Source organism: Calonectris borealis, chromosome 25 (assembly GCF_964195595.1).
Source record: "Calonectris borealis chromosome 25, bCalBor7.hap1.2, whole genome shotgun sequence".
Classification (NCBI taxonomy): Eukaryota; Metazoa; Chordata; class Aves; order Procellariiformes; family Procellariidae; genus Calonectris; species Calonectris borealis.
Window position 1 is genome coordinate 6650656 of NC_134336.1, and position 21909 is coordinate 6672564.

The 21909-nt window shown below is 51.8% G+C and overlaps 2 protein-coding genes across 13 annotated transcripts; one reads left to right on the forward strand and one right to left on the reverse strand.

The window, feature by feature from the left end:
- Positions 1 to 35: 35 nt before the first annotated feature.
- On the forward strand, positions 36 to 17681 carry ZCCHC17 (zinc finger CCHC-type containing 17). 12 transcript variants are annotated; one of them, XR_012677254.1, is made up of 10 exons: positions 198 to 523; positions 600 to 750; positions 1177 to 1234; positions 1734 to 1847; positions 2674 to 2774; positions 4435 to 4526; positions 5309 to 5409; positions 6689 to 6837; positions 14446 to 14562; positions 15889 to 15975. XR_012677254.1 is itself a non-coding variant. In XM_075173722.1 (10 exons), the coding sequence occupies exons 2-9, from the start codon at positions 709 to 711 to the stop codon at positions 11492 to 11494; spliced, it is 714 nt and encodes a 237-aa protein (XP_075029823.1). In that variant the 5' UTR covers positions 198 to 523; positions 600 to 708; the 3' UTR covers positions 11495 to 11527; positions 15889 to 15977. The 12 variants fall into 12 exon arrangements, 11 of the variants coding, with proteins under 11 accessions (XP_075029813.1, XP_075029822.1, XP_075029821.1 ...); XM_075173722.1 differs by lacking the exon at positions 14446 to 14562 and adding an exon at positions 11438 to 11527 and having other exon boundaries at positions 15889 to 15977; XM_075173714.1 differs by lacking the exons at positions 14446 to 14562; positions 15889 to 15975 and adding exons at positions 10933 to 11136; positions 11438 to 11474.
- Positions 17681 to 21160, reverse strand: FABP3 (fatty acid binding protein 3). The gene is made up of 4 exons (XM_075173724.1): positions 20931 to 21160; positions 20070 to 20242; positions 18095 to 18196; positions 17681 to 17982 (listed from the first exon to the last, which is right to left on the reverse strand). The coding sequence occupies exons 1-4, from the start codon at positions 21001 to 21003 to the stop codon at positions 17929 to 17931; spliced, it is 402 nt and encodes a 133-aa protein (XP_075029825.1). The 5' UTR covers positions 21004 to 21160; the 3' UTR covers positions 17681 to 17928.
- Positions 21161 to 21909: the final 749 nt, after the last annotated feature.

The window sequence follows — 21909 nt, forward strand, 5'->3', positions numbered from 1 at the left end:
TTCCGCCTTACTTCCGGTGCGCGGGTGACGGAAGAGAGGCGCCGGGTGCAGGCGGGCGGTCCCCGCACGGATTGGCCGCTGGCGCCGGAGGGAGGGCGCCGCCTAACACGAGTAACGCTGATTGGTTGGAGGCTGCCGCCCACCATCATTGCGAGCGGTGATTGGCGGAGTGAAGAGGTGCCTCAAGGTGCGGGGGGTGTGTGGAGGGAGGAAAATGGCGGCGGCTGCAGGGGGCGAGTGATGGCGGCGGTGGGGTGGTGCCGTGCCGGGCGCTGACGGGCCCCGGCTTCCCCGCGGGCAGGGGCCGCCCCGTCTCACCGCGCCTGTCCGGGTCGGGCCTGCATCGGGCCGGCACCGCGGCCTCGGGCTCGGGTCCAGCCCAGCCGCCCCCCGCAGCCTCGGCCCCCCCGAGCCGGTGTGGGCCGGTAAACCCCCGCGGTGTGCGGGTAGGGGCCGTCGGGGCGCGCTGTGACGGGCAGCGCGGGGCGCTGGGGGTCGGTGCCGGGCGGTAGCCTCAGCCAAGGTGAAATAATCACTGCTGCCACTAACGGGTCTGTCCGCAGGGGCTTCCACGCGTTAACTCCGTGTTTCTTTTCAAGGCCTCCGTCTGAGCTCGGGCGGTGGATACGCAGTAGCCCGGGCGGAGTTCAGCTGGCGTTGGCGGCACCGTCGGAGCGTCTCTCGCCCGGACCCCGCCATCCTGCGGCGATGGAGCCGCTGCCCGAGCTCTACGCCATCTTCCAGGGAGAGGTGGGCGGCGCTGCTGCTGCGGCCGTGACCCTGGCAGGCGTTACGGCCTGTGGCGTGCTTCTCTGTCTCTTCATTGTGTTTTAGGCACTGCTTGGTTCAGTGGCGCTTTGGGTAACTGACAGTTCTGAACCATGTGTATACGCACCTATGTATATGTTTCTGTGTGTTTGCGTGCATACGTATAGATATATATGCGTATACATATAAGATGTTTACCTGAATAACGCGGGAGTGGTTGGCTGACCACACCTGCTCCAGAGTTATCAAGCAAGCATCTAAATTTCAAACATTTAGATTTTTGAAATCTAAACCTGAAGGAAAGCAGGAGAACCGTGTAGACTTTTTGTGCACATTCTAACCCGTGGTTTGCAAACGGGTGTTTTGTGAACGGCTTTGCCTTAGCTGTTGTGTGGATTTTCTTCGCAGGTTGCTACGGTGACGGAATATGGGGCATTTATAAAAATTCCAGGCTGCAGGAAACAAGGTTTGTTGTTTTTATTTCGTTCAGATGTAGTTTCATGTTGGTGTGTTCGAGCCAAGCAGTCATCCTTGGAATTAAAGGCTTGCTAACTTTTAGAAAAAGCTCAGAAGAGGTTTTTTTTTTTCCTAAACTAGGAAGGAATTGAGGTTCTCGGTATTTAGAATATGATGGTGTGTTTCCATGAATACCAAAAAGACTCAGAGGGCTTTTTGGTAACTTTTGGTAGGATATTTTAGAGAATCAGAGAGGCTTTCTACAATTAAATAGTTTGCCCAACTTATTTCTTTTATGGCCAATATAAATGAGTTAAATAAAAAGGACTTGAAATGAAGCTCAAATAAAACATAAACCTGACTAAAAGCTGACTTAAAGCTCCGTCTATGTTTGTGGGAAACCTGCAAAGTCAAACAAATGCAATTTACAAAAGAAGCAGCTTACGGTGGATGTTCTGTCAGGTGCTGGTGGGCCCACAAGTAACCCCTTCTTTGCTCCCCTCTTGAAGTGCCCCGTCACCGTAGTTCCAGTTCTAATAAAAGTTTTTGGACAGAAGCGTGGCTGCTGGAGGGAAGTGGTTTGAGACGCAAACGGGCCCGGAAACATGAGCTTGAACAGCAAGGTGTGTTTCCATATTTATCCTCCCTTGTATAACCCTGTAGCCCACATGTCATTCATGCAGATTAAAAATACAGTTCTGGGGCTGCGTGACCTTGCAAGTGCAGGAGATCACGGCAGCCGTGGTGTTTCATGCTTTTGACTCTGCCAGCAAAGTTTTGTGTTGCTGGTGCGTGAAATGGGCTCTTTATTCTCCCCAGAGGACAGGCAGGAAGGGAGAGGTGTTAGTACCTGCTACAGTTTTCCGTACAGGCACCTGATATTTTGAGTACAAAGACATTGCTTTGGGGACCTGCTTCTCTGAGTTAATTTGGAGCAGACCTTGATGAGCTTTTATACGTTTGATTGATGCAACTAGTTGCTTCTCACCCGCATAATGTACTGGAGGAAAGAAGTGGTTAGTTTTGCTTAGGGCAACCGCTGGATAGGTTCCCTGTCTCCCAGAGCAGTGGTCTCCAAATGTTTTTGATTGTGCACCCCCAGTGCGTGATCAGTTAAAATCAGTTAACCGTATCAGTTAAAAAATTTTGGAGCACACATCCCCCAGTATATGTTTATTTACTTATAAATTATATACGTGTACTAGTATTATGTGCATTATAAAACATACTCAAAAATAGAAATTAAAAAAGGATGAGCTAAAGATGAAATAAGCTCTATTAATTTTTTATTATTTTATTTATTAATGGTACAAAAATATTTTCTTCCCACACCTCAAAGGATTGTCTCGCATCCACCCCACTTTGGAGACTGCTGTCCTAGAGGGCAAAACTGAGATTCAGTGGAGATCTTTATTTTTTCCCTTTCTTCTCTTCCAAAACCACGACCAGGCCTTGTCCATAAGACTCACATGTCCTCCTGCCGTGTGGATAAACCCTCAGAGATAGTAGATGTTGGAGACAAAGTATGGGTGAAGCTTATCGGAAAAGAGGTAATGTTAATTCTTGTTTCTTTAGTGCTGTGTAGATAAAATACACCGCAAAAAGACTGAGAAATTCTGCGCACAGAGGCTTCCTGGCGCTTTGTCGGGGTTTGACGGGCTCTGTTTTACAGACAGGTGAATTCTCTTTACCTCCAAGTGTGACTTCGGGCACATCGCTTCTGTGACTTGCAGCAGTGCAGTTCAGGAAAAGGGACTTCCTTAAAGCTTTTGGCTTAGAAGCAACAAATCGATTCCCTTTCTTCCCCTGCGCACCCCTTTGCAGCTTGTATCACCTTAGCTCTGTGATTTGGTGACTAAATGAGCAATTTGAGAGGATCCCAAGATACGAGCCGATATAAACACAGTTCATTAACTGTTTTGAGAGACAGGCGCATTCTTAGAAGAAGCCGAGATTTTTGTTTGCTTTCAAGAAAGTATCAGGGGCAGTGAGTTCTGCCCAAGAGAAAATACAGAGGCTTTTTGTTTGCTTGTTTTGAAGTAAGAGCATTGATACATTTGTTTTCCCCCTATAATCTACATTGCGTTTTCTTCTGCAGAAGATGTGACCATAGGCATATCGTCTGTATTTAAGGATTACAAAAACTAAAGGCTCTAGCTTTGGTGAGCCACGGAAACAAAACAAGCTGACTGTATTTTGTTGGGATCAAGGTGGAAGCATTCAGCTCAAAGTTGCACAAGATTTGGCCATAAATGCTTTGCATTTTTTCCGAAAGAAGATAATCGGGTTGATGTACAAAACAAGGACTTAATTTTGTGTGAGATAAGGGAAGCGGCTTAAGAAACTTGGTCTTATTTACACAGTAGAGAAAAACTAAATGAAAGGCTGTATAGCTTCTTTTTAGCCATCTGTGGTGTGCTTTTTTAGAATTTTGTTTGTGTAAATTTTTATTAAGCCGCTGTTTTCTTTATCTGGAACACAATAGTTGGGATCCTGGCTGCTTTGCTGTAGAGGCAAGGGGCAGAAATGTGTTGGAGAGGTGGACAGCGGCAGAGTTCATTGTTGGATTGCCTGCAAATAACTGCATAGATGTCATAAACAAACAAAACAGAAATACCTTCAATAGCAGCATTGGTGAAAATGCAGAAAGTTGTAAGAAATGCTTGAAAAAATCCCAAACATAGAACTTTTGCTCTTGGTTCTAAAGTGATAATGTGGCAATCAAGGACTTACTAGAATTCAGAAAAGAGTAAGCCCCTATTAGAGATACTTAAAACATTTTTAGTCTCCTAAGAGGATCAAAATGGGAAAAAGGATATAAAGTTTTGTTTTTCAGGATGCAGGTCAGCCAAAGTACTGGTCCACGGGGAACTGCCTAATTTGAGAATTACAGCAAAGCTTCCAAACATGCACTTTCTTCTACAGCTCTTGGGGTTTGGTCATATTGAAAGCAGAATGTCAATCTGAATGGACCTATAGTTTGATGTTGTCTTATTACTGAGGTAGCTGCTTAACAGAAGCTGTTTTATTAGCTAGAAAACTCTAAATGCAGCTACAAAATAATAGAACAAAAGCGCTTTCATGTAGTATCCTTTGTGGTGCTGCTCTTTGCTAACCAACAATTTCCTTCCTTCTCTACAGGCCTCCAGACAGTGTGTTAATTAACATCATTGTCATTTACTCTTCTCGTTCCATATCTTCCTCTTTCAGATGAAAGATGACAAACTGAAACTCTCCCTCTCCATGAAGGTCGTTAACCAAGGCACGGGAAAAGACCTTGATCCAAACAATGTTTCCCTTGAGTAGGTAAATCTCCTGAGCGGGATATAACAGATCAGACAGGTTGCTACTGCCTGCTTTTCCCTGCCTTTCGTTCCTGCCTTCCCTGCCACGCTTATTCTCTAGGTCCCCCCTCCTTTGGAGGCTGAGGGGGCTCTTCCTGAGCCCCGCAGCGATGCGCTGGCTGGCTGGAGGGTTGACTGAAGGCGCTCCCTTGGCTGTGCTGCCTAGAGGCAGGCAGGAGCTGCAGGAGGCTGCAGTGAGTTCCAGCCCTTCGCACCGCGGCAGGATTTTCATTCCTGCGTTGTGATGGCCCTGCGCTTGTGCTGGAAGGACTGTTCATTCCAGCTGGGGATTTGTCTCACTTTCACATGCTACAAAATCAGATCTTAACTGCTCAGTTTTTTCAGAGCTTCCTTGTCTACCTTTTTTTTTTTTATTGTGTCATCTCTTGCAGGTCAAATAAAATCGCTTTATTTTTGTACTGGGCAAGTGTATATATATATGTGTGTGTGCGTTCACATACAAAATACAGATGTTAATATAAAGGACGTAACTGCAGCTCCCCACATTTGTCTGCTTTGCGTAGAGAGTGCTCAGTTAATCTCAAAAGTAGATGACAGGAAATCTGCTGTTAACAATGTGGTTTATTCTAATGAGCAGTTGGTCAGTGCTGTTCTTTGGTTTAGCTAAGTGGTGCTTTTAGAGCAACATTTGAAAAAACCTGCGTTTGATCGTGTCCATATAAATATACAGGGTTAAAGATGAGAGTGGATTGAAAATGGAACTGTCCTTCTCTTTCCAGTCAGGATGAGAGGAAAAAACGCATGTTCAGAGACTACACGAGTCAGAAGATCACACTTGAAGCTGTCTTGAACACCGTGTGCAAGAAATGCGGTTGCAAAGGTGTGTTCACGCAGCATTGTCTTTTGGTGTAGCCTTGTTCTACAGTGACCTGTAGATAGGGTTGTGTTGACATCTGTCTCATGGTTGTGTATAAGGACGGAATTTTGCTTCCACGTGTCTTTTTTGGAGGAGAACTACATTTTGTAGTTGAACTACATACAGAGAACTGCATATTTGTTACAAAAAGGAAAGACTTAGCTTTTATAAAAGTTTGTTTCTTAAAATCACATCCCTTTGAGCTTCCTGTAAAGAACCTTCCTACTGAGCACAGGTTCAGTACAGGTTCCCTTCTTGCAGCATTTGTGTTAATGTCTCGTATAGCTGAGATCTTGTTCCAGTTTTGCATTTTAAGAAATAAACATATGCCTTCAACAGATAATTTCATTATGAAGAATGATCAGTGGAAATTACTTGACTGATCAGTTGTGGGGAGCACAGTGTTAGCTTGTGAGCAGTGTCTTAGAGCTGAAAACAAGCGTTTCTTTTTTTTAACCTGGTGAAATTTTTGTGTTTTGCCTAGTTCAGCAATAGGAAGTTGGCTTATGTGATGTAGCTTTTCAGTAGCTTTTCGCAAGTTGCTGAGGCATAAAGTAGTTTTTTGTACATGGAGTTTTTCTGCACCCTACTTGTCTTACGTTATTTAGAGTAAATAGTTAAGCTATTCTGGAGAAGGTTAATAACAAATATAGTTCTCTGTAGTGGTAGATAACTATCTTAAAATACCATTTTAAAGAACCCCCAAAACTTTTAACTGGATCCTGTGTATGTCCAGTCTGCTTTTTAATGACGATGTCTACTCATAACAGGCAGGCAGATGCTATCTATCTGCAGTTTCCACTACAACTGTTAGTAGGTCAACTTTGATGTCTCCAGAGTAGAAAGGGTAGAACCAGAATGAACTGTTTTCCTCCATATTTGTGGCTTTGGTCTCATTTACCAGGTGCCTGTCACACCAATTTACTCCCTTTGCCGTACGCTTTTCCATGCTCTGCCCTCGCACAGACACGTTTCTACCAGTTTCCCTGTTCAGACAAGAGTGTCTTAGTTGTTGCCTGACTAATCTTTCCAGAACGACCCAGGTTGCGTTTGCTCCCTGGCTTGTTTAATCAGGGCATGTTAAATTAGCTGAAATGCTAGGACAAAAAATGTACAGTGTAGATTCTCTTATTGTGACTAATAATAAAAAGGTCTGGCAGCACTTCAGGTGTCTGAAATGCGGTTGTTTTTTTTTTTTAAAAAAAAAAGGGGGTCGACTGCTCCTTCAAATACTATTTTACAGGTCATTTTGCCAAGGAGTGTTTCGTGCAGCCTGGAGGCACCAAATATAGCCTCATTCCAGAAGAGGATGAAGAGGAGGTGGCAGCAGCAGGATATGAAAGAGATAAAAAGACCAGCCTGGCTGACGATTCTTCAAAAAAAAGGAAAAAGGTATGAGGTGCCCTACTGCTGGCCTGGAAAAGTAAGCCAGATAATTTGTTCTGAATAGTTACATCTGTGATTTACTACAGCAACGTGGCTGTGAGTAGCCAGTTCTGGGCTGAGAAGGTGGCTCAGTTTTCTGCAGATTCTGTAGCAAAACAAGAATCTCCTCTGCAGACTTTTTAGTAATTCTTATACTTTCTCCCTTTATTCTTGTTAAACTGTCTTTAAGATGGTTTTGTGCTATAACGCACAGTCCTCAAAAGAGATTTCTTACAGTGAGAAAAGGTTTTTTTTTTTTTCTAGGTCTTTGTGGGGCTCTATAGAAATTGCTTCAGTTTCCTGAATTTCTGTGATTCTTGGCAATAACCCTGTTGCCCCTCCCTTCTCACTGCTCGTGCCCTAACACCTTTCCTTCATCTGAACTGAACGCCCTGCTGCCCTGCTTCAGCAGGTATCCTGACCCAGCCAGTGCCATGTGAACTAGGCTTATCTGCACTCGCCAGGGGAAAATCGCTGGTTGTGTTTGCACAGGGAGCGTACTCCCGTTTCCAGGCTCTAAAGCAATTTTTGTCTGTGTGAAAATGTCAAGGGGTAAGAGACCTTTTGTCCAGTGTTTGAACTCTGGCTTCAGAGCATGCTGGTATAAAACATAGGGGAGACCTGAATCCAAAACAGGAGCAGGAGACCTGAATCCAAAACAGGTAGTCAGTCTGTTTATACAGCAATGAGTATTTCAGTTCTAGATGTCAGTAAATAAACTCTTTAATCAGCCTTTTCAGAACTGGAGTCCAACTTTTAATTACATTTCCAAAGCCCTTTTTTCTTTCTTTTTTTTTTGTTTCTCTTTCCAGCTCTGTGGCCTGTCTGTATCCCTGGAGAGGGGCAACAGGCAGAAAAGGTGGTGGGTTTCGTTTTTACAGGAGAGGGACAAGGACGGTGTTAGCAATTGCAGTTAGCTATTGCACAGTGAGAACTAACTTCTTAGGGCTTAGTTCTCCCAGGCTCACTGTGGAGTTAAACCAGTACTGGTGCTCGTAGGAGAGACTGCGCATGTTGGCAACAGGGAATGGAGGAGTCTGTTTTGATGGCAACACAGAGACCGGTCCAGAGTGACTGACGCTGGTAGCTGAAGTCTCGCTTCCAGTCATGTTTTTCACTGGTAATGTGGCTTCTGGCACTTTGGTACACTCCTACGTGAGAGAGGTGTAGCTGGGGCTGTTTGTGGGATTGTAGGTGGTGACTGCACCAGAGCAGAAGAGCCGGGTGTGTCGTGACTTTCCTTGTGTCAACCCCTGCCCTGTGGCATACCTGTTTCTGCCCTACAGTCAGTACAAAATGAAGTTAGCGTTAATTTGATGCTTAATTTGCAGTTCTGGTTTGCTGAGTAGTGCTCCGGATAGCTGATTCAGTAGCGGGAACCAGATCTCTCTTGACTGTAGATCCTGTTGCCCGGTTCCATCACAAGATGTGCTTTGCTTTCCCACTACGTAGGTTCTTATTCAAGAATGCCTTGGACCTCTCTGCAGAGTGTCGTTATGCTGTGATAGAAAATACACACACTTTTCGTTCTATTTTGATCTCGGAAGCACACGATTAAACCGGGTCGTCTCTCAGATCCCAGGCTAACTGCGACTCTGACCTTTCCAGATTCCAGACATTGGGCTTCTCTCTTGCCGTGGAGCGGTGTGAGAGCAGGCCATAATAATGGTGATACCTCATCAGGGCTGGCTTCTCCTGCCTTGGGTTCTCTTCCCTCTAACAGTGATGATGGTTTGTCTGGTAAAGGCTTTGTGTAACGGCTATTTAAATGCTGTGGGGGAAAAATTACACTGAGGTGCGCAAATAGCTCGTTATGTCAGTGCCCACCCACTGGGGTGGGGAGTCCCTGTGGCGTCTTGCCCTGCTGAGACTACAGGATATGTGGGTCACTGTCCTGAAGTTGTTACTAATTTTTTGGGGTCGGTGGATTAACAGCCTTCCTTTAAGTCTTGCTTGTTCCTTTGATCTTCCTCCCTTCTCAAGGAGGAGATCAAAAGTTTTCAGATGTTTTCCAGTGCTGGAAAATAAAACTTTGAGCTTTTTGGAGGCAGGATGTGGGATCCTCGAAATGAATAGCTCCCTTGTTGTCTCGAGTGCCTGCTGTGATCTTGTCTGGGAGCCGCCATGTGCTTCCCTGCTTGCCTGGAGCCCCAGGGAGATTTACACAAAGTAGAAAGAGCTCAATCTACCTTGCTGACCCCATCCCATCTGATGTTTGTAACATAAATGTAGAGCTTATATTTTTAAATGAGTAGGTAGGGACACCTTTAGTGTCATGCCAATGGTATTAATGCTTTTGGTTGTTCGTGATCAGCGTTTTCTGTTTCCTTCATCTGATGCTTCCTTGCTGTCCCCGGCTGCTCTTCACTCTCCCCAGAGACTCCTCTCCTTACAGAGATACGCCGGGGTCCTTGCTCCCTTTTATCTTGGCTGGCCGTCCCAATGGTTCCTCAGTTCCTCGCTTTCCTCTTGCCTAAGCCCCACAGCAGGAGTAAGACACAGCTGGGGGCTTCAGGTCTCTGCACTGGCCCAGGCTTCTGCTGTGACCGAGGGCACAAGTCTTCCTAGAGACAGATCACCCTGTTAGTACTCTGCACGTGGGAGCGCTGTCCTGCCTCCTGTGATCCCTGAGAAAATAAGCGACTTGAGGGAGATGCTGCTGTCGCAGCGCTGTGCGGAAGTACCGGAGATCATCCGAGGAGTCGCTGACAGCTGCGCGGGCACGTGGCTGCGTCCCTTTCGCTTTTACTCTTTGGGTCGCAGGGTGAAGGAGCTCCTATGGGAACCCGGCAGCATGCCTGTGCTGAGCTTGCGTGGGAGGGAGGCGTGCTGAGAAGAAATGAACCCTTCTGATTCATCTCTCCTGTCTGTCTTTCAAGAAAAGATCTGCTGTTTACCAGGAGTAACCCCTTTAATTTGAATTCTGCAAAAGCGTCCCATCTTCTGCTCAGATACATTGATTAACTTACTTATCCCTGGGGTAGTTTTGCAACCGTCATTGGAATTGCGTAGTAAATGTGACCTGTGATGGCTTTTCGGCAGACTTTGCTGCTCCTTCTCCCACTGTGTAAAAGATTTCCAGGCAATCTGCTTGCAGATGTTGCTCTCTTCATGTGAAAACCTCACCTTCTAGATTGTTGTTTGTTCAGTGACCTGTAGTTCATCAAGCCTTAGTGCATCCTCACTTGTAGCTGATACTTGTTTTACTAGTTCTTAAATAGCATTAGCTCAGGGCGCAGCACTTCACACACTATGCTGCTCTCTTATTGTCCTTATCTGTGTTTTTCTGAACTTTGCTGTATTTATTTAATGACCATAGACTGGATTCTTCTCATCAGATTAATTCTGACTGATCCTCAAACAACGGATGCAATAATACCTTTAGATTTACATAATGAATCTTGTTTGGAATTAAACTGGGTGGTGGAATTTCACTTTTTTCTTTTTTCTTTTTTTTTTTTCTTTTTAAGTATTAAAAAACCCTGGAAGGAATACTGGCACCTCTCTAAAGATGCAGAAAGACATATGTCTGGAAATCCATTCTAATTTTTCACAAGGACAGAGACTTCATAAAGTCTCTGAATGAGATCATAACTCCACAAAAGGATCTGGCAAAAAATATTTAAACTTCTTGGAGAGTTCTGGACACTCCCCTCTTATCTCAAAATCAAATACTTTTAGAAGGAATGAACTCTTAAAACATTCTTAAAGCATAGCCCCGAGCAGCTTTCCTTACAAAGGACAGGAGGGAGCCTGGTGTGCTAATGTGGTCCCCTCTTAGCGCCAGCTTTTTGAAAATAGCTAGAGCAGTAGGAGAACCAGCACTATCAGGCTGTAGCCCAGCCTATTGCTCTTCTGCATGCCAGCTCCCAACGCGGATTTGGCAGATGAGAGGTTTTGGAGCAAGTTTGTTCTGCTTTGGTAGAACTGTAATCGTTACGTAAATTGGACAAGACGTGCAAGGATTGTAACATGCAGGTCTTCATACTTGTTGGCCCTCTGCGTCTTTACACTGAGAGTCTGCTTGGGCAAAATCCACTCAAAATGTTGACACAAATGCAGTGTTTGCAGTTCTGGGGGAGTGCCTGGGTGTGCCTGAGAGCTGAGCTGAGCTTCATCCATCAGCAGCCATCGGTTCTGGAGACCAGTTTGAAGCTCAGGGCGCGGCAGGGCTTTGCTGCTCTTGCTGGAGGCAGAAATCTGGCCCTTGCCTTGGCACTGCCCTCTCGATACTTAAACTAGAGAAATGCTCCCGCTTGCGCAATGGTGAGTCGACTCCTCTCCCAGTACCGGGATGCTGGAGTTTAAAGAAATCTGTGGTTTAATAGAAGATTGCAGCTTGGGCAGGATGATTTCACAGCAGCTCTGCCTCCTGCTACAGAAAATGTTAAGCTCTTCTGTCGCTGGCTTGCTCCCTGCAGTATTTGCAGTCTGGCGTGTGCTTATGCTGTGGTGCTTGCATTACTGCACTGGAAGTACTTCTTCTGTGTTGTTGTGAGCGGTTTTGCTGTTAGACACCCCCCAAAAAGGGGGAAACTGTGGTTTTGGGTTTTTTTTTTCCCAACAGCACAATGTCCACGTGTGTACTTTTATTTCCCCTGTAATCCTAAAGGGACTGGCGTGACATCCTGTCCTGTCTTCAGCCTTCACAGGCTGAGTAAGTTTCCCAAGCTCTGGAATGAAACTCTGTGAGTTGTTAAGGTCTTGTCAAACTTTCTCACTGTGTGCACAGGCTGGAAAAGCTTGAGAAAATTCTCCTTGCTGCATCCCTTTCTCCAGAAGATTTAACTCTTCATCACCCTCTTCTAAAGACTGTTATGATTTGCTTCTGCCCGGGATAGGGGGTGGGTAGGGGACTTTGTAGTGAGTCTGGTATTGTCCCGCATAAAAATTTAGGCTGTCAAATTTTGGGTGACATCAATGATCATAGTGCTATTGTGGAGCTACAGAAAACTGATACTTGCCAAGGTTCTGCTAGGTATGGAGTGAACTCAATCTTCTGCTCTCTTCCCTGGAGTCCCCGAGGACTCTGCTTGATGTTCAGCTCCAAGCCATGCGTTGTCTTTGCTCTTCCACCTCCCTAAAAGAGTTGTTCTATTTCACATTAAATAAGCTACTAGCTCCCTTCCTTTGTTGTCCCTAATTGATAGCCTGTATCTGGTGCTACGACACACAATCCATGCTAAATTGATGTCTTTAGCTGGGCCTTTTGTGTCCCCATTCTTACTGGAGAATATGTTGTTTTTAAATGAAATGTAGACAGACTCGGCTTGTCTTCCCGTAAGCCAGTACATTAATCTTCATATGGAAACTGCTCTTGTCTGGAAGTGGCTGAAGCTAATGGAAGAAATGTCTTGTGGGGAGGAGGGGGGAACGCAGCCCTCTCTGTGCTCCCCGCATTGGGACACTTCTTTTTCCCCAAGCAATTTTAAGACAATTTGCGCTTCAGGGGAAGCTTGTGGGTGGCACTGGAAGGCTACCAGCACCCCTGCGCCCTTGCTGTTAACGCATACCTAAATACAGCAGGGGCTTGGCTTTAACGTGCTCGCCTGCCTTGGTGAGCAAACTGAGCACCTCCGAGCCTGCAGCAGGTGATGCAGAGTCGGGATGTAAAAGTCAGTTATTGTAGGGGATTTATTTCCCCCCCTCTTTGCTTCATTTTTCGTGCTGTCCTTAGCAGCTGCTTCTGGCTTTTGTTTCGAACAGATGAGTGCTGGTTTTTTAGCTTGGAGTCCTCTGGGTGAATACGCACATGCTGCCGTGTCTCGGGCTTCCTCCTGTGAAACGAGTTTTCTTCACGTGGATGCTTTCCAATCCATTTCCAGCTAGGGTTGTTCTTTTCCCCTGGGTGTTGTGGGTGTGTAACAGGCCTAAGGCAGCACCTGCGGGTGCCCGAGGCTGGAGGGAGTATCTCACGCTGGACCCACAAAACCGATGTCGGTTCTGGGTTCAGACCTTTAGCCCCCACAGCCCTGTGCTGTGCCTGCTTCTGTTGGAACAGGTGGAAATACTTGCCCATACCAATCATTCTTATCTTGTACAGGTATCCCATGCGTATCTGTGGCTGATTGTGGCTGTTCCCTTCACCTAATCATGCATTCGTTTTCTCTCCCTCGGCTTAGCTTCTAGGGTAGCTGTGGATGTCCGCAGCAGCTGGCCGAGGAGGGCGGCCTCCCCGGGGACTCGTCCTGCCTGTAGTCCTGCAACTGGCATAACCGTGCGGTGGGGCTTGCTGCTGCTTTCTGCTTCCTCGTGAAATGAGTGCGTGGCACTAACAGCCCTGCCAAGGCAGGGGTGACTTACAGCAAACCTCTCCCAGTAAAACTCTCTGCAAGCCCAAGGGTGGCCTTGAGGTCATTGGGGACACTCTTGGCAAAGAAAATAAGTGGAACTGTTGGCTTGGGGGCTCCAGGCTTCTCCCATTACACTCCCTTCTGTAGTGGAATGTAAAACACGTTTGTGTGTTATGTTTGGGACTGTCATTTGACTGCTGTCCGTCTCCCATTGTGCTGCTCCCCAAAGCCTGTGTGCAGCCGTGCTCCGAACAAGCCATTTAAATTAGAGGTGGTGGCGGTGGGAAACATGGCTTTTTGTCTGGCTTACCAAGACTCCTTTTCCTGGTCTAGCGATGCCTTGAAGTGAATGCCCCGGGCTTCTCCCACGCGTTAGTGCAGGCTCAGCAGACTCTTTACTGCTGCTAACGGAGCGCTCAGCCTTCCGGAGGCGGAGATCAGCACGGGAGGCAGTGCCGTGGCCATGGCTCCTTATTACGCTCTGCTTCGAGGGCACTTTGACCCCAGCTGCAGTGCTGCTGTGCCATCTCAACCGCGGGGCATGTCTTTACAAAGCCAGGGTGGCACAGTCTGCAGGAGATGCATCCAGTAAAGATAACGTATGCGCAGGGGGAAAGGAGCTGGGCTATGACTAGGGGATAAAACCTCCTCTAGTGCAGCTAGCAGTGGTACGTGTATCCCTGGCACCTGGCTGCATAGTTAAGTTATGGAAGAGAAGACGATACTGGATTGCAGCAAGTTTGGGGACGATTGTGCCCAGTCTTAGGGGTGCACCAGTTCCAGAGCAGTGAGCACACATGGATCACCCGGGAAGGTGCAGCTCACTTTAAGGAAAAATGCTGGTGTATGGCTTGGTCAAAGCAGCAAGCTTTGGGTTGCATTCCGCACTGGCGTTGTCTAAGCCTATCGCAGGCAATCACATGGGCTTGGGTTGCCTTGCTAGCCCATCTCCACTTCATGAAACCCTCTTTTGCTTCTTTCCTTATGTCCTCTTTATGTCCTTGAATAGAATGAAAATTCACGATAGCCATTTTCATGGGAAGGTCTCTCTTTGATGTTGGTGTGACCGTGGATGAGATCAGTGGATCCTCCTTGCAGGCCAGTGTTGCTGGGCTTGGACAGAAAGCTGGAACCCTTACTGATCTTAGCAATCTTGAAGTGCTTTATATTAGGCATGTGCAAAATATTAAAATTACTTCTTTTTATGGGCCCTCTCACCTGCATGCTGCTTTCTTTACTTCCTAGAACAAGGGGCGTTAGAGAAAATACCTCATTTTTGCAGGACAATCACTTCTTTTTCAAAGCATCTTTCTAAAATATACCTGAAACAAGTATCTTCCCTCTTGTTCCAAGAGTTGGCCTACGCGATGGTGTTGCGGGTATTCGGAGAATTGGAAAGGCGAGTTGTGCTGGGGTCAGATTTGGATGTTTGTTTATTTGTGCACAAAAACCGACCACGCTGGCTGATGCCTTCTGAGCCTGGCTCCAGGACAGCTCGGGTTGGCGCTGGCTGCCCAGCCTGCGTCCGGCGCTGGCCACCCTGGCCGGAGGGCGGTGGTTTACCGAGCCGTCAGGCTGCCCCGGTGCTCGGCTGGCTCCCGAGAGCTGCGGTCAGCATTTCTCCTCCTGCTCCTTGCTGGAAGGGGGTGAAGCAACGGGCAGAGCGGGGCTGGTAGCTGGGCTGTGCGCGCTGCCAGCACAGGCAGATCAGATCCTCTCCCCCAGTCCTGCTTTCTAATTAAATATACACAAATTGCTATACTGCATCATTAAATGGTCTTTATCTGCCTTGGGATGCTCTGCCCGATGCGATTCTAGGGGAAGGTGTACCGTGGTGCTGATTTTAGAGTAATCTCTGCTTGGTAGTTACTGTCAGAAGCCTCAAAATTGAGGGTTTAGATCCCTTTCAAAGTTCCTTATGAGCTTTATTCCAGCACCAGTTGTTCTTATTCTGCATCTAAATGTCAGGTCTTGAGCTCTGCCTAGCTGTTGCTTCAGGGCTTCACAGAAACACAGCCGGGGGGGCTCACTGCAGCCCCTGGACTCTGCCCGTGTGCGGGGGGAGAGGGTGGGAAGCTGCGAGAGCAGGAGGGTGTGCAATCTGCTCTGAGATTGTGCAAAGAGTTGCTGCTTGCAAAAGGGCACTTTCCTCATCCCGGCTCCCCTCCAGGGACGGCTACAAGAAACTCTGACTGGCATTTCTTGGGCTTTCCTGCAAGAAGGGCGTGTTGTCGTGAGTGCTCCAGCGCAGCAGCGCTCAGTTCCTGGCAGTCTGTGGGCTGACGATGGTGTGGGGAAGCAGGGATGGCGCTCACGTCCAGCTGGCTATTTTAGAAAGCCATTTCGTTGGCAAAAAGGCTTCATCCTGCCAACCTCTATTAATAAAGAATAGCCTTAAATAATGGAGTAAGCTCTAACTGTGGAGGGATGGCAAGGACTCTCTTTTTGTGATTTGACTAACGGTTTACAGACTTGGATTTACATTTTGATACCCCTCTGCTCTGATAGCTGCCGTACCCTGCCTGGTGCAGCTGTGGACCGACAGCAGTGGTTAAATCCTGGCTCGCTGGGGCAGAAGCTTTGTGCACCTTCCGTGCCGGAACAGGCTTGCCCCTGTCACAGCTTGTGAGGCACTCATTACAGAAAGTGTCTCGCTGCCCTGGTGAGCACAAGTGATAGTTTTCTCACGTGCAAGGCTTTTTATTTATTTTCCTTCATTTGCTAGGAGAAGAAGAAGAAAAAGAAGCACAAGAATAAGCAGTCCTCCGAGTCGGACTCGGACAGCTCGGACTCGGACAGTGATGGGGCTCAGCTGGCCAGCAAGAGGAGCAAGCATTCGGGGAAGCCCAACAAGGCTCAGAAGAAGAAGAAGAAAAAGAAGCATAAGAAGAAGCCCCGGGATTGAGCGGGCAGGCAGGCAGGGGTACCGGCATCGTGAGTCCCTGGCGTACACCGCGAGGAGCGGGCAGAACTGAGCCAGCGCGCCCCTTGCTCCAGGGACGAGAAGTTTCCTTCTCCTAAACGTGTGGCGTTCCAGGTCTTGACTTCGATACAAGTTGTCGTCTGTTACCTTCGGCGCGGGCTGCCGTTTTCTCCTACCAGTAGGCACTCCTGCCAAAATTGGCTAATTACACCCCTTCGTCGGCACCTCTCCCATCCTGTAGCCTCACGTTTCGCTGGGTAAGCTGCCAGCGCTCGGCGGCTCCCCTGGGCGGCGCGGCCAGCTGCGCCTGCATGACATCAGCCCCATCCCCTTGCCCCTGAAAGGTGGAGCCGCGCAACTCTGCTCTCCCTGCCCGTCCCCGCACCGCGCTGGGGGACAGGGGTGGTTGCTGCTGGGCCCTGCGATGGGGCTACGTCCTGCCAGCCGGTAACGGTGCTGAGCCGCTTGGCTTTGGTCCCCAAACCCTCCCCCAGCCTCACTCGTTTTGTCTGCAAACATTGGGAGTGGAAGAGTAAGAAGCAAATGGGTGAGTGGAGATATTTTAAGTAAACGTTAACTGTGGTGTGTTTGCTGCCTTGGTAAGTGACGGAAAATAAATCTCTCCAATCTCCAGTTGTACTTTGTACCGGGTCTTTTCTTTTATACGTGCCACGCTTCATCTTGGGCAGTGAAAAAACAGGGCTAGCATGGGAGGGCACACAGTTCTTTGAAGGTCTTTGCTGCTTTCAGAGGTTTTTTGAAACTCCTGGCTGCTTTCAGAGGTTCCCCGGGGTGGGAAGTGTGTGTGCGATGAGGTGACCCCTACGAGAAGCCTGGTGCCTTCTGGTAACGAGCAACTGGAGCATAAATCTTGTAACTGGAGCTGAAGGTCAGGGGAAGGGATGGCAAAGGGCCGGGCTGCACCGGGCTGGGTCCGGGGGTGCTCCGGGCTGCGGTGAGGAAGCCTGCCGGGAGCAGCTCGTCCCTGCCGGGGCAGATGTGCCGAACGCGGGGAGCCGAGTCACTCCTGGTGCCCCTGGCTCTACGGGGAGGCGAGAGTGGGGCTGGCGATGGCCCCTTGGTGTAGCAGGAGGAGGACTCGGGGTTGCCGGAGGCAGCCTGCCCCTTCTCCCTGTGCTTTGTCCTTTCCAGTGCTTCTCGCCCCAGTTCCCCACGGCCGAGTCCCCCCTTTTGGGCCGGTTCCCTTCCCAAACCCAGGCACGAAGTGCTCATGACCTTGATTCCTGGCTCGGGCGTGCACCGTCAGCTGATGCTTTGGCAGAGAGTGCCCGTCTGCGCTGGTGACGGAAAGATCGCTCTCGCTGGGATGGAGTGTGCCTGGATACTGGATTCGCTCCGGAAAAGCACATTTCTAACCGTAACCATAATGACCTCTCTTATTTCCACAGCTCGGAGAACCAGCTGAGATGGGCTGCTGGGATCGCTGGTGGTTTAACCCCCTCGCTGCCAGGGTGTCCGGGCTGGATTCACCCCCCGCGCTCCTCTCCGCAGCCCAGCTCAGACCGGCACGGCTCAACGCTACAGGTGAGCACATGCCAAAAAAGCCTTTTCCCAAGTAAACTGATCACAGAGCTGTAACAACATGGCCTTTATTATTTTTCCATGTGGGTTTTCCCGTTATTAATAAAAAAAAAACACGAAACCACCACCCAAACCCCAAACAGCCCCAGGAGGCGATGGGGACAGGGGCAGCAGGCAGCCCTGGCGGGGGCAGCGGGCTCCGAGGCCACGGCGAGCGGTGCCCGGCGCGGGGCGAGGATGGAGGCGATGCGGGGGGCGAATGCGGCACCGGGTGACGGGCGGGGGAGCTGGGGACGGCATCTATGTCGCCTTCTCGTAGGTGCGGGTAGAGACGACGTTGCCCAAGGTGAGAGTCTGGTGGCAGAAACGGCGGTGGGGAGGTTAGTGGTGCTGAGCCGGTGCAGCTCCCGGCTTGCCCTATCCCGGGCTGAACCCCCCCCATTTAAAACCATTTCTATTTCCTTACCAGAATTAATTTCCCATCCTTCAGCTCCCGCACCAGCGATGTCTCCTTCCCCTCCCACTTCTGCACGTGGACGAGTTTGCCTCCATCCAGCGTGACCACGGACTGCGGGGAGAGAGCAAGACCCGCCGTTAACCTCCTCCCTGGGGTTTCTCAGCGCCGATGGGCTTTGTCCCTCAGAGGGGACGATGCTGGGCGTCCTCGTGCTCCCCCGCGGGGCTCAGGGACAGGCTGCGGGTGCCACCGTCGGGATGCCCGTCTGGCAGCATCCCGCTGACCTTGTCAGCCTAGTTCAGCCCAAGCTGGATCCTGCTCTGGCCACCGGCTGGGTCACGGCCTCGGCTGCTCCCCAGTACCTCCTCCGTGGGCACCGTCACGGTAACCCTGCCCTCCCTGACCCAGAGCCGCATCCTGCTCCGCGGCCACTATGACCTGATCCCAGCCGCTTCCAGGTGCGGCTCGCTGGCTGAGGTGCCGGAGGGGATCAGAGGTGGGGCAGGTATCGGTGCTTTGAACCGGAGGCCCCGGCAAAGGTTTTCGGAAGGGCTGATCCAGCAAACACGCCTCTGCTCGCCGCTGTTTGCACAGCCGCTGCTGTTGACTCGGCCCCGAAAGCCCGGCCGCTGTCAAGGTTACTGTGACGGCCGGCGGGGCAGCTCGGTGCGGGCTGGTGCCGAGACCGCTGCCCGGCCCCATCCTGCCCTGTGCCCCCCACCCAGCTCCTCGAGAGCCGCGTGCTGCCCCTCGGGTGCCTCTGGAGCTCGGGTGTCCCCATGGCTCAGGGTCCTCCAGAGCTGGGGTGTCCCCACTGCTTGGGTGCCCCAAATAGTTTGGGTCCCCGCATGGCTTGGATGCCCCCCAGCCAGGGTCTCCCCACACCTTGGGTCTCCCCACGACTCAGCTCCCTGCACAGCCTTGGACCCCAACACATCCTGGGTGCCCCACGGCTCGGCGTACCCCATTGGCAGCCCCCGCCTGCCCCATCCCATGCAGCCCACGGCTCGGGCAGCCGGCCCGGCCCCCGCTGCCCTGTCGCGTGCCCTCTGGCCACCATCCGAGGGGTGCCTGAAGGGCACGTCCCGGGGCTGCGGGCAGGAGCTTTGGACATAGTTTCCACCAGCGCCGGTGGCTCTGAGCAGCGGCAGCCCTGTGTCTGCCCGGCACCGCCGCCTTGCTCGCGCTCCTCCCGTTTCAGCCCATCCTCGCTTTGTGCCCAGCCCCTGCGCTTGCTGCTTCGGCACCGGGAAGGGGTTTTGTGTCCCACGAGCCCCCAGGGTCCCCCCTGGGCCAGGTGGGGAGCACAGGGCTGTATTAAGGCGTATTTAAGGCAGCTGGGAAACCAGGAAAAAGCAGGGGCTGGATCAGTCCTGCGAGGGGAAATGCATCTGCAGGGTGGGAGAGGCCACGAAAGAAGCTCTGACCCCTCTCGAGGTGTTTTTTCCCTGCTCTTACGGGAAGGAACAGCCCGACGGGGGAGATCCTGGCCTCCCCAGAGACCCCCAAAGAGGCATCAGCCCCTGGGGAGGCATCGGCCAGGCAGGATTGCCCAGCCGCTCTGTCCCTGCCTGCTTCATAGGGCAAGCAAAGAGGGGGCTCAAAAGTGGGTCTCGTGTCCCTCTCCCCACCCCCGGCGTGGGGACACTTGCCACCACCCGATCATGTCTCTTCACCTCCTCTTGAGCAAGCCCCGGGGGCGGGCAGCTGGCGTTTGGAAGCCTGGTTCTTGCACAACCTTCCCGGCAGCTCCGGGGGCCCGCGCTGCTCCCCGGGGGAAAACCCCGCTGCAAGACGGGGCGAGGAGGGGGGTTGGCTGGGTTAGACTGGGCGTGAGCACCAGCCCCAGCAGGCAAAGCTGTTTTACCCTTCCGAAGGCAAGAAGGATGGAGCCCCAGAGCCAAGAGCTGATGGCCGGCTCCGGTAGAGCCCACAAACCCTTTTTGGGGGGTCTGACGCAGGGGGGCAGGCGCTGGGGGCTCACCTTGACGTGCCTGTCGTCCGCCGTGGTCTCGTCAAACTCCTCGCCCAGCTTGAAGCTGATCTCCGTGTTCTTGAAGGTGCTTTGGGTCTTCACCGTGATCTTGTCGCCCTCCACCTCGATGATGGTGGTGGGTTTGGTGAGGCTGCCCATCTGCCGGGTGGCGAAGCCCACGCCTGCGGGGTGCAAGGTGGGGGGGCTGAGGGTGCGTGGAGGGGCTGGCATCACCCCGGAGCCCTTCCTCCCCATGGTGTTGGGGGGTGAACCCCAAAACCGCTCCCCACCTGTGGTCCCAGGGGGCCCCGTGTGTGCCCACCACGCCTGGGGGGGGTCGGGCGGGAGCAGAGGGGTGGAGCCCTGGGAACGCTGGCATTGCTCGGGGACGGATCCTGCACCAGCACCCACCAGCTCCGGGGCTGGGCGGGGTGGGGGGGCACCGGTGTCACCCCCCCTCCCGATCTGCTCTTGGATGGGGGACCTACCCTGCCCAGGAGCTGCACTGGGGCTGGTGATGGGGGGCTCGGAGGTGGGGGGGGATGAAGGCTGGAGAGGTCCTGGGTGGCTCCCTGCACCCCGGGGGGGGCATCCCCTCCCTCCGCCAAGGGCTGTCCCCGGGGGGGACAGGGGAAGGACGACACCCCCTTACCCAGCCCAAGCCCCCGGGCAGAAAGCCCCAGAGCCCCCCGTAAACCACCCCACCCAGGCAGCAGCGACCCCCCCCCACTGCCTGCAGCCCCCCCGCAGCCAGAACCCCGTGGGGGGGGGGGGGGCTCGGCCGGGCAAATTGGAGGGCAGAGGGGGGTAGAAAAAAAAGGGGGTGATGTCCTGACTCCAGCCCTCCCCCCCGCCGACCCCCCCACTCACCCAACGCCTTCATGTACTCATCGAAATTGGCCGAATCCACCAGCTTCCAGGTGCCCACGAAGGCTTCGACCATGGCGAGGGGGTGCGGGGGCGGGGGGGACGACACAGCCACACGCCTGTATGGGGGGGCCCGGGGGTCCGGTGGGCTGTGAGCGTGGCACTGCGCCGCCCAGCTCGCAGCTGCCTGCCGGCCTCGCAGCCGCCTTAAATAATGTCCTCATCACATGATTGGAAAGAGCATAACTGCGCTCCAGAAATACTCCTCGGCAGCGCTGCCAGCGGCCACCTCGGTCCGGCCACCCGTCACCCGCCACTGGCCACCAACCTCTGTCCGGACCTCCTGGTCGCGGAGGGTCAGGTTGGGTCAAAGATCGGGAGAGCGGAGCCTGGAGGTCAATTGTGTCATGAGTTGTGTACGGTCTCTGCGCAGGCTGTGCGGGGTGGCCAAAGGGTGTGGGGTATGGGGAAACTGAGGCAGGGCAGAGCTGGGCACGGCAGGTGTGTGCCCACCCCATGGCAGCCCCAAGGAGGGGGGCACGGGTGCTGCCCGTGCTCTGGGGGCGGTGGGACACAGCCAGGACACGGGGACACCGGCAATGGCAGTGTCCTTCAGGGTAACGTGTCCTGGCGTCGGGGAAACTAAGCTGGGGAAACTGAGGCACGGGAGGCAGCAAGAAGCAGGGTGGGGGGGGTCAGGCATCCAGGGGAGTGTGGGGACACGTGTGACCCTGTCCCGGCCCCGTGTTGGGGGGGGGACACACAAGTGTGCCCCCAGTGATGCTCTGTGTGGGACACTGGGGACAAGGACAGCCGTGGGGCTGTGGGACCCACATCGTGTCCCCCCCCACATGCCTCCCCTCGCTTCGGGCTCTGGTGGCCGATGGCAGCGGAGTCAGGGCCAGCGCGTCCCCTGGTCCCTTCCCAGCACGCCGGGGGTCACCTGTGGCTGTGGGATTCAGTGTCCCCGTCCCCGGGCAGC

What these genes read in the sequence shown, in the direction of transcription:
- ZCCHC17 (XM_075173712.1), top strand. Translation starts at nt 709, where the DNA reads ATGGAGCCGCTGCCCGAGCTCTACGCCATCTTCCAGGGAGAG. An exon ending in ACATGAGCTTGAACAGCAAG is followed by an intron (nt 1,848 to 2,673) that starts GTGTGTTTCCAT and finishes AACCACGACCAG; the next exon opens with GCCTTGTCCATAAGACTCAC. An exon ending in CCAAACAATGTTTCCCTTGA is followed by an intron (nt 4,527 to 5,308) that starts GTAGGTAAATCT and finishes TTCTCTTTCCAG; the next exon opens with TCAGGATGAGAGGAAAAAAC.
- FABP3 (XM_075173724.1), bottom strand. Translation starts at nt 21,003, where the DNA reads ATGGTCGAAGCCTTCGTGGGCACCTGGAAGCTGGTGGATTCGGCCAAT. An exon ending in CGGACGACAGGCACGTCAAG is followed by an intron (nt 18,197 to 20,069) that starts GTGAGCCCCCAG and finishes CTCTCCCCGCAG; the next exon opens with TCCGTGGTCACGCTGGATGG. An exon ending in AGGATGGGAAATTAATTCTG is followed by an intron (nt 17,983 to 18,094) that starts GTAAGGAAATAG and finishes TTCTGCCACCAG; the next exon opens with ACTCTCACCTTGGGCAACGT.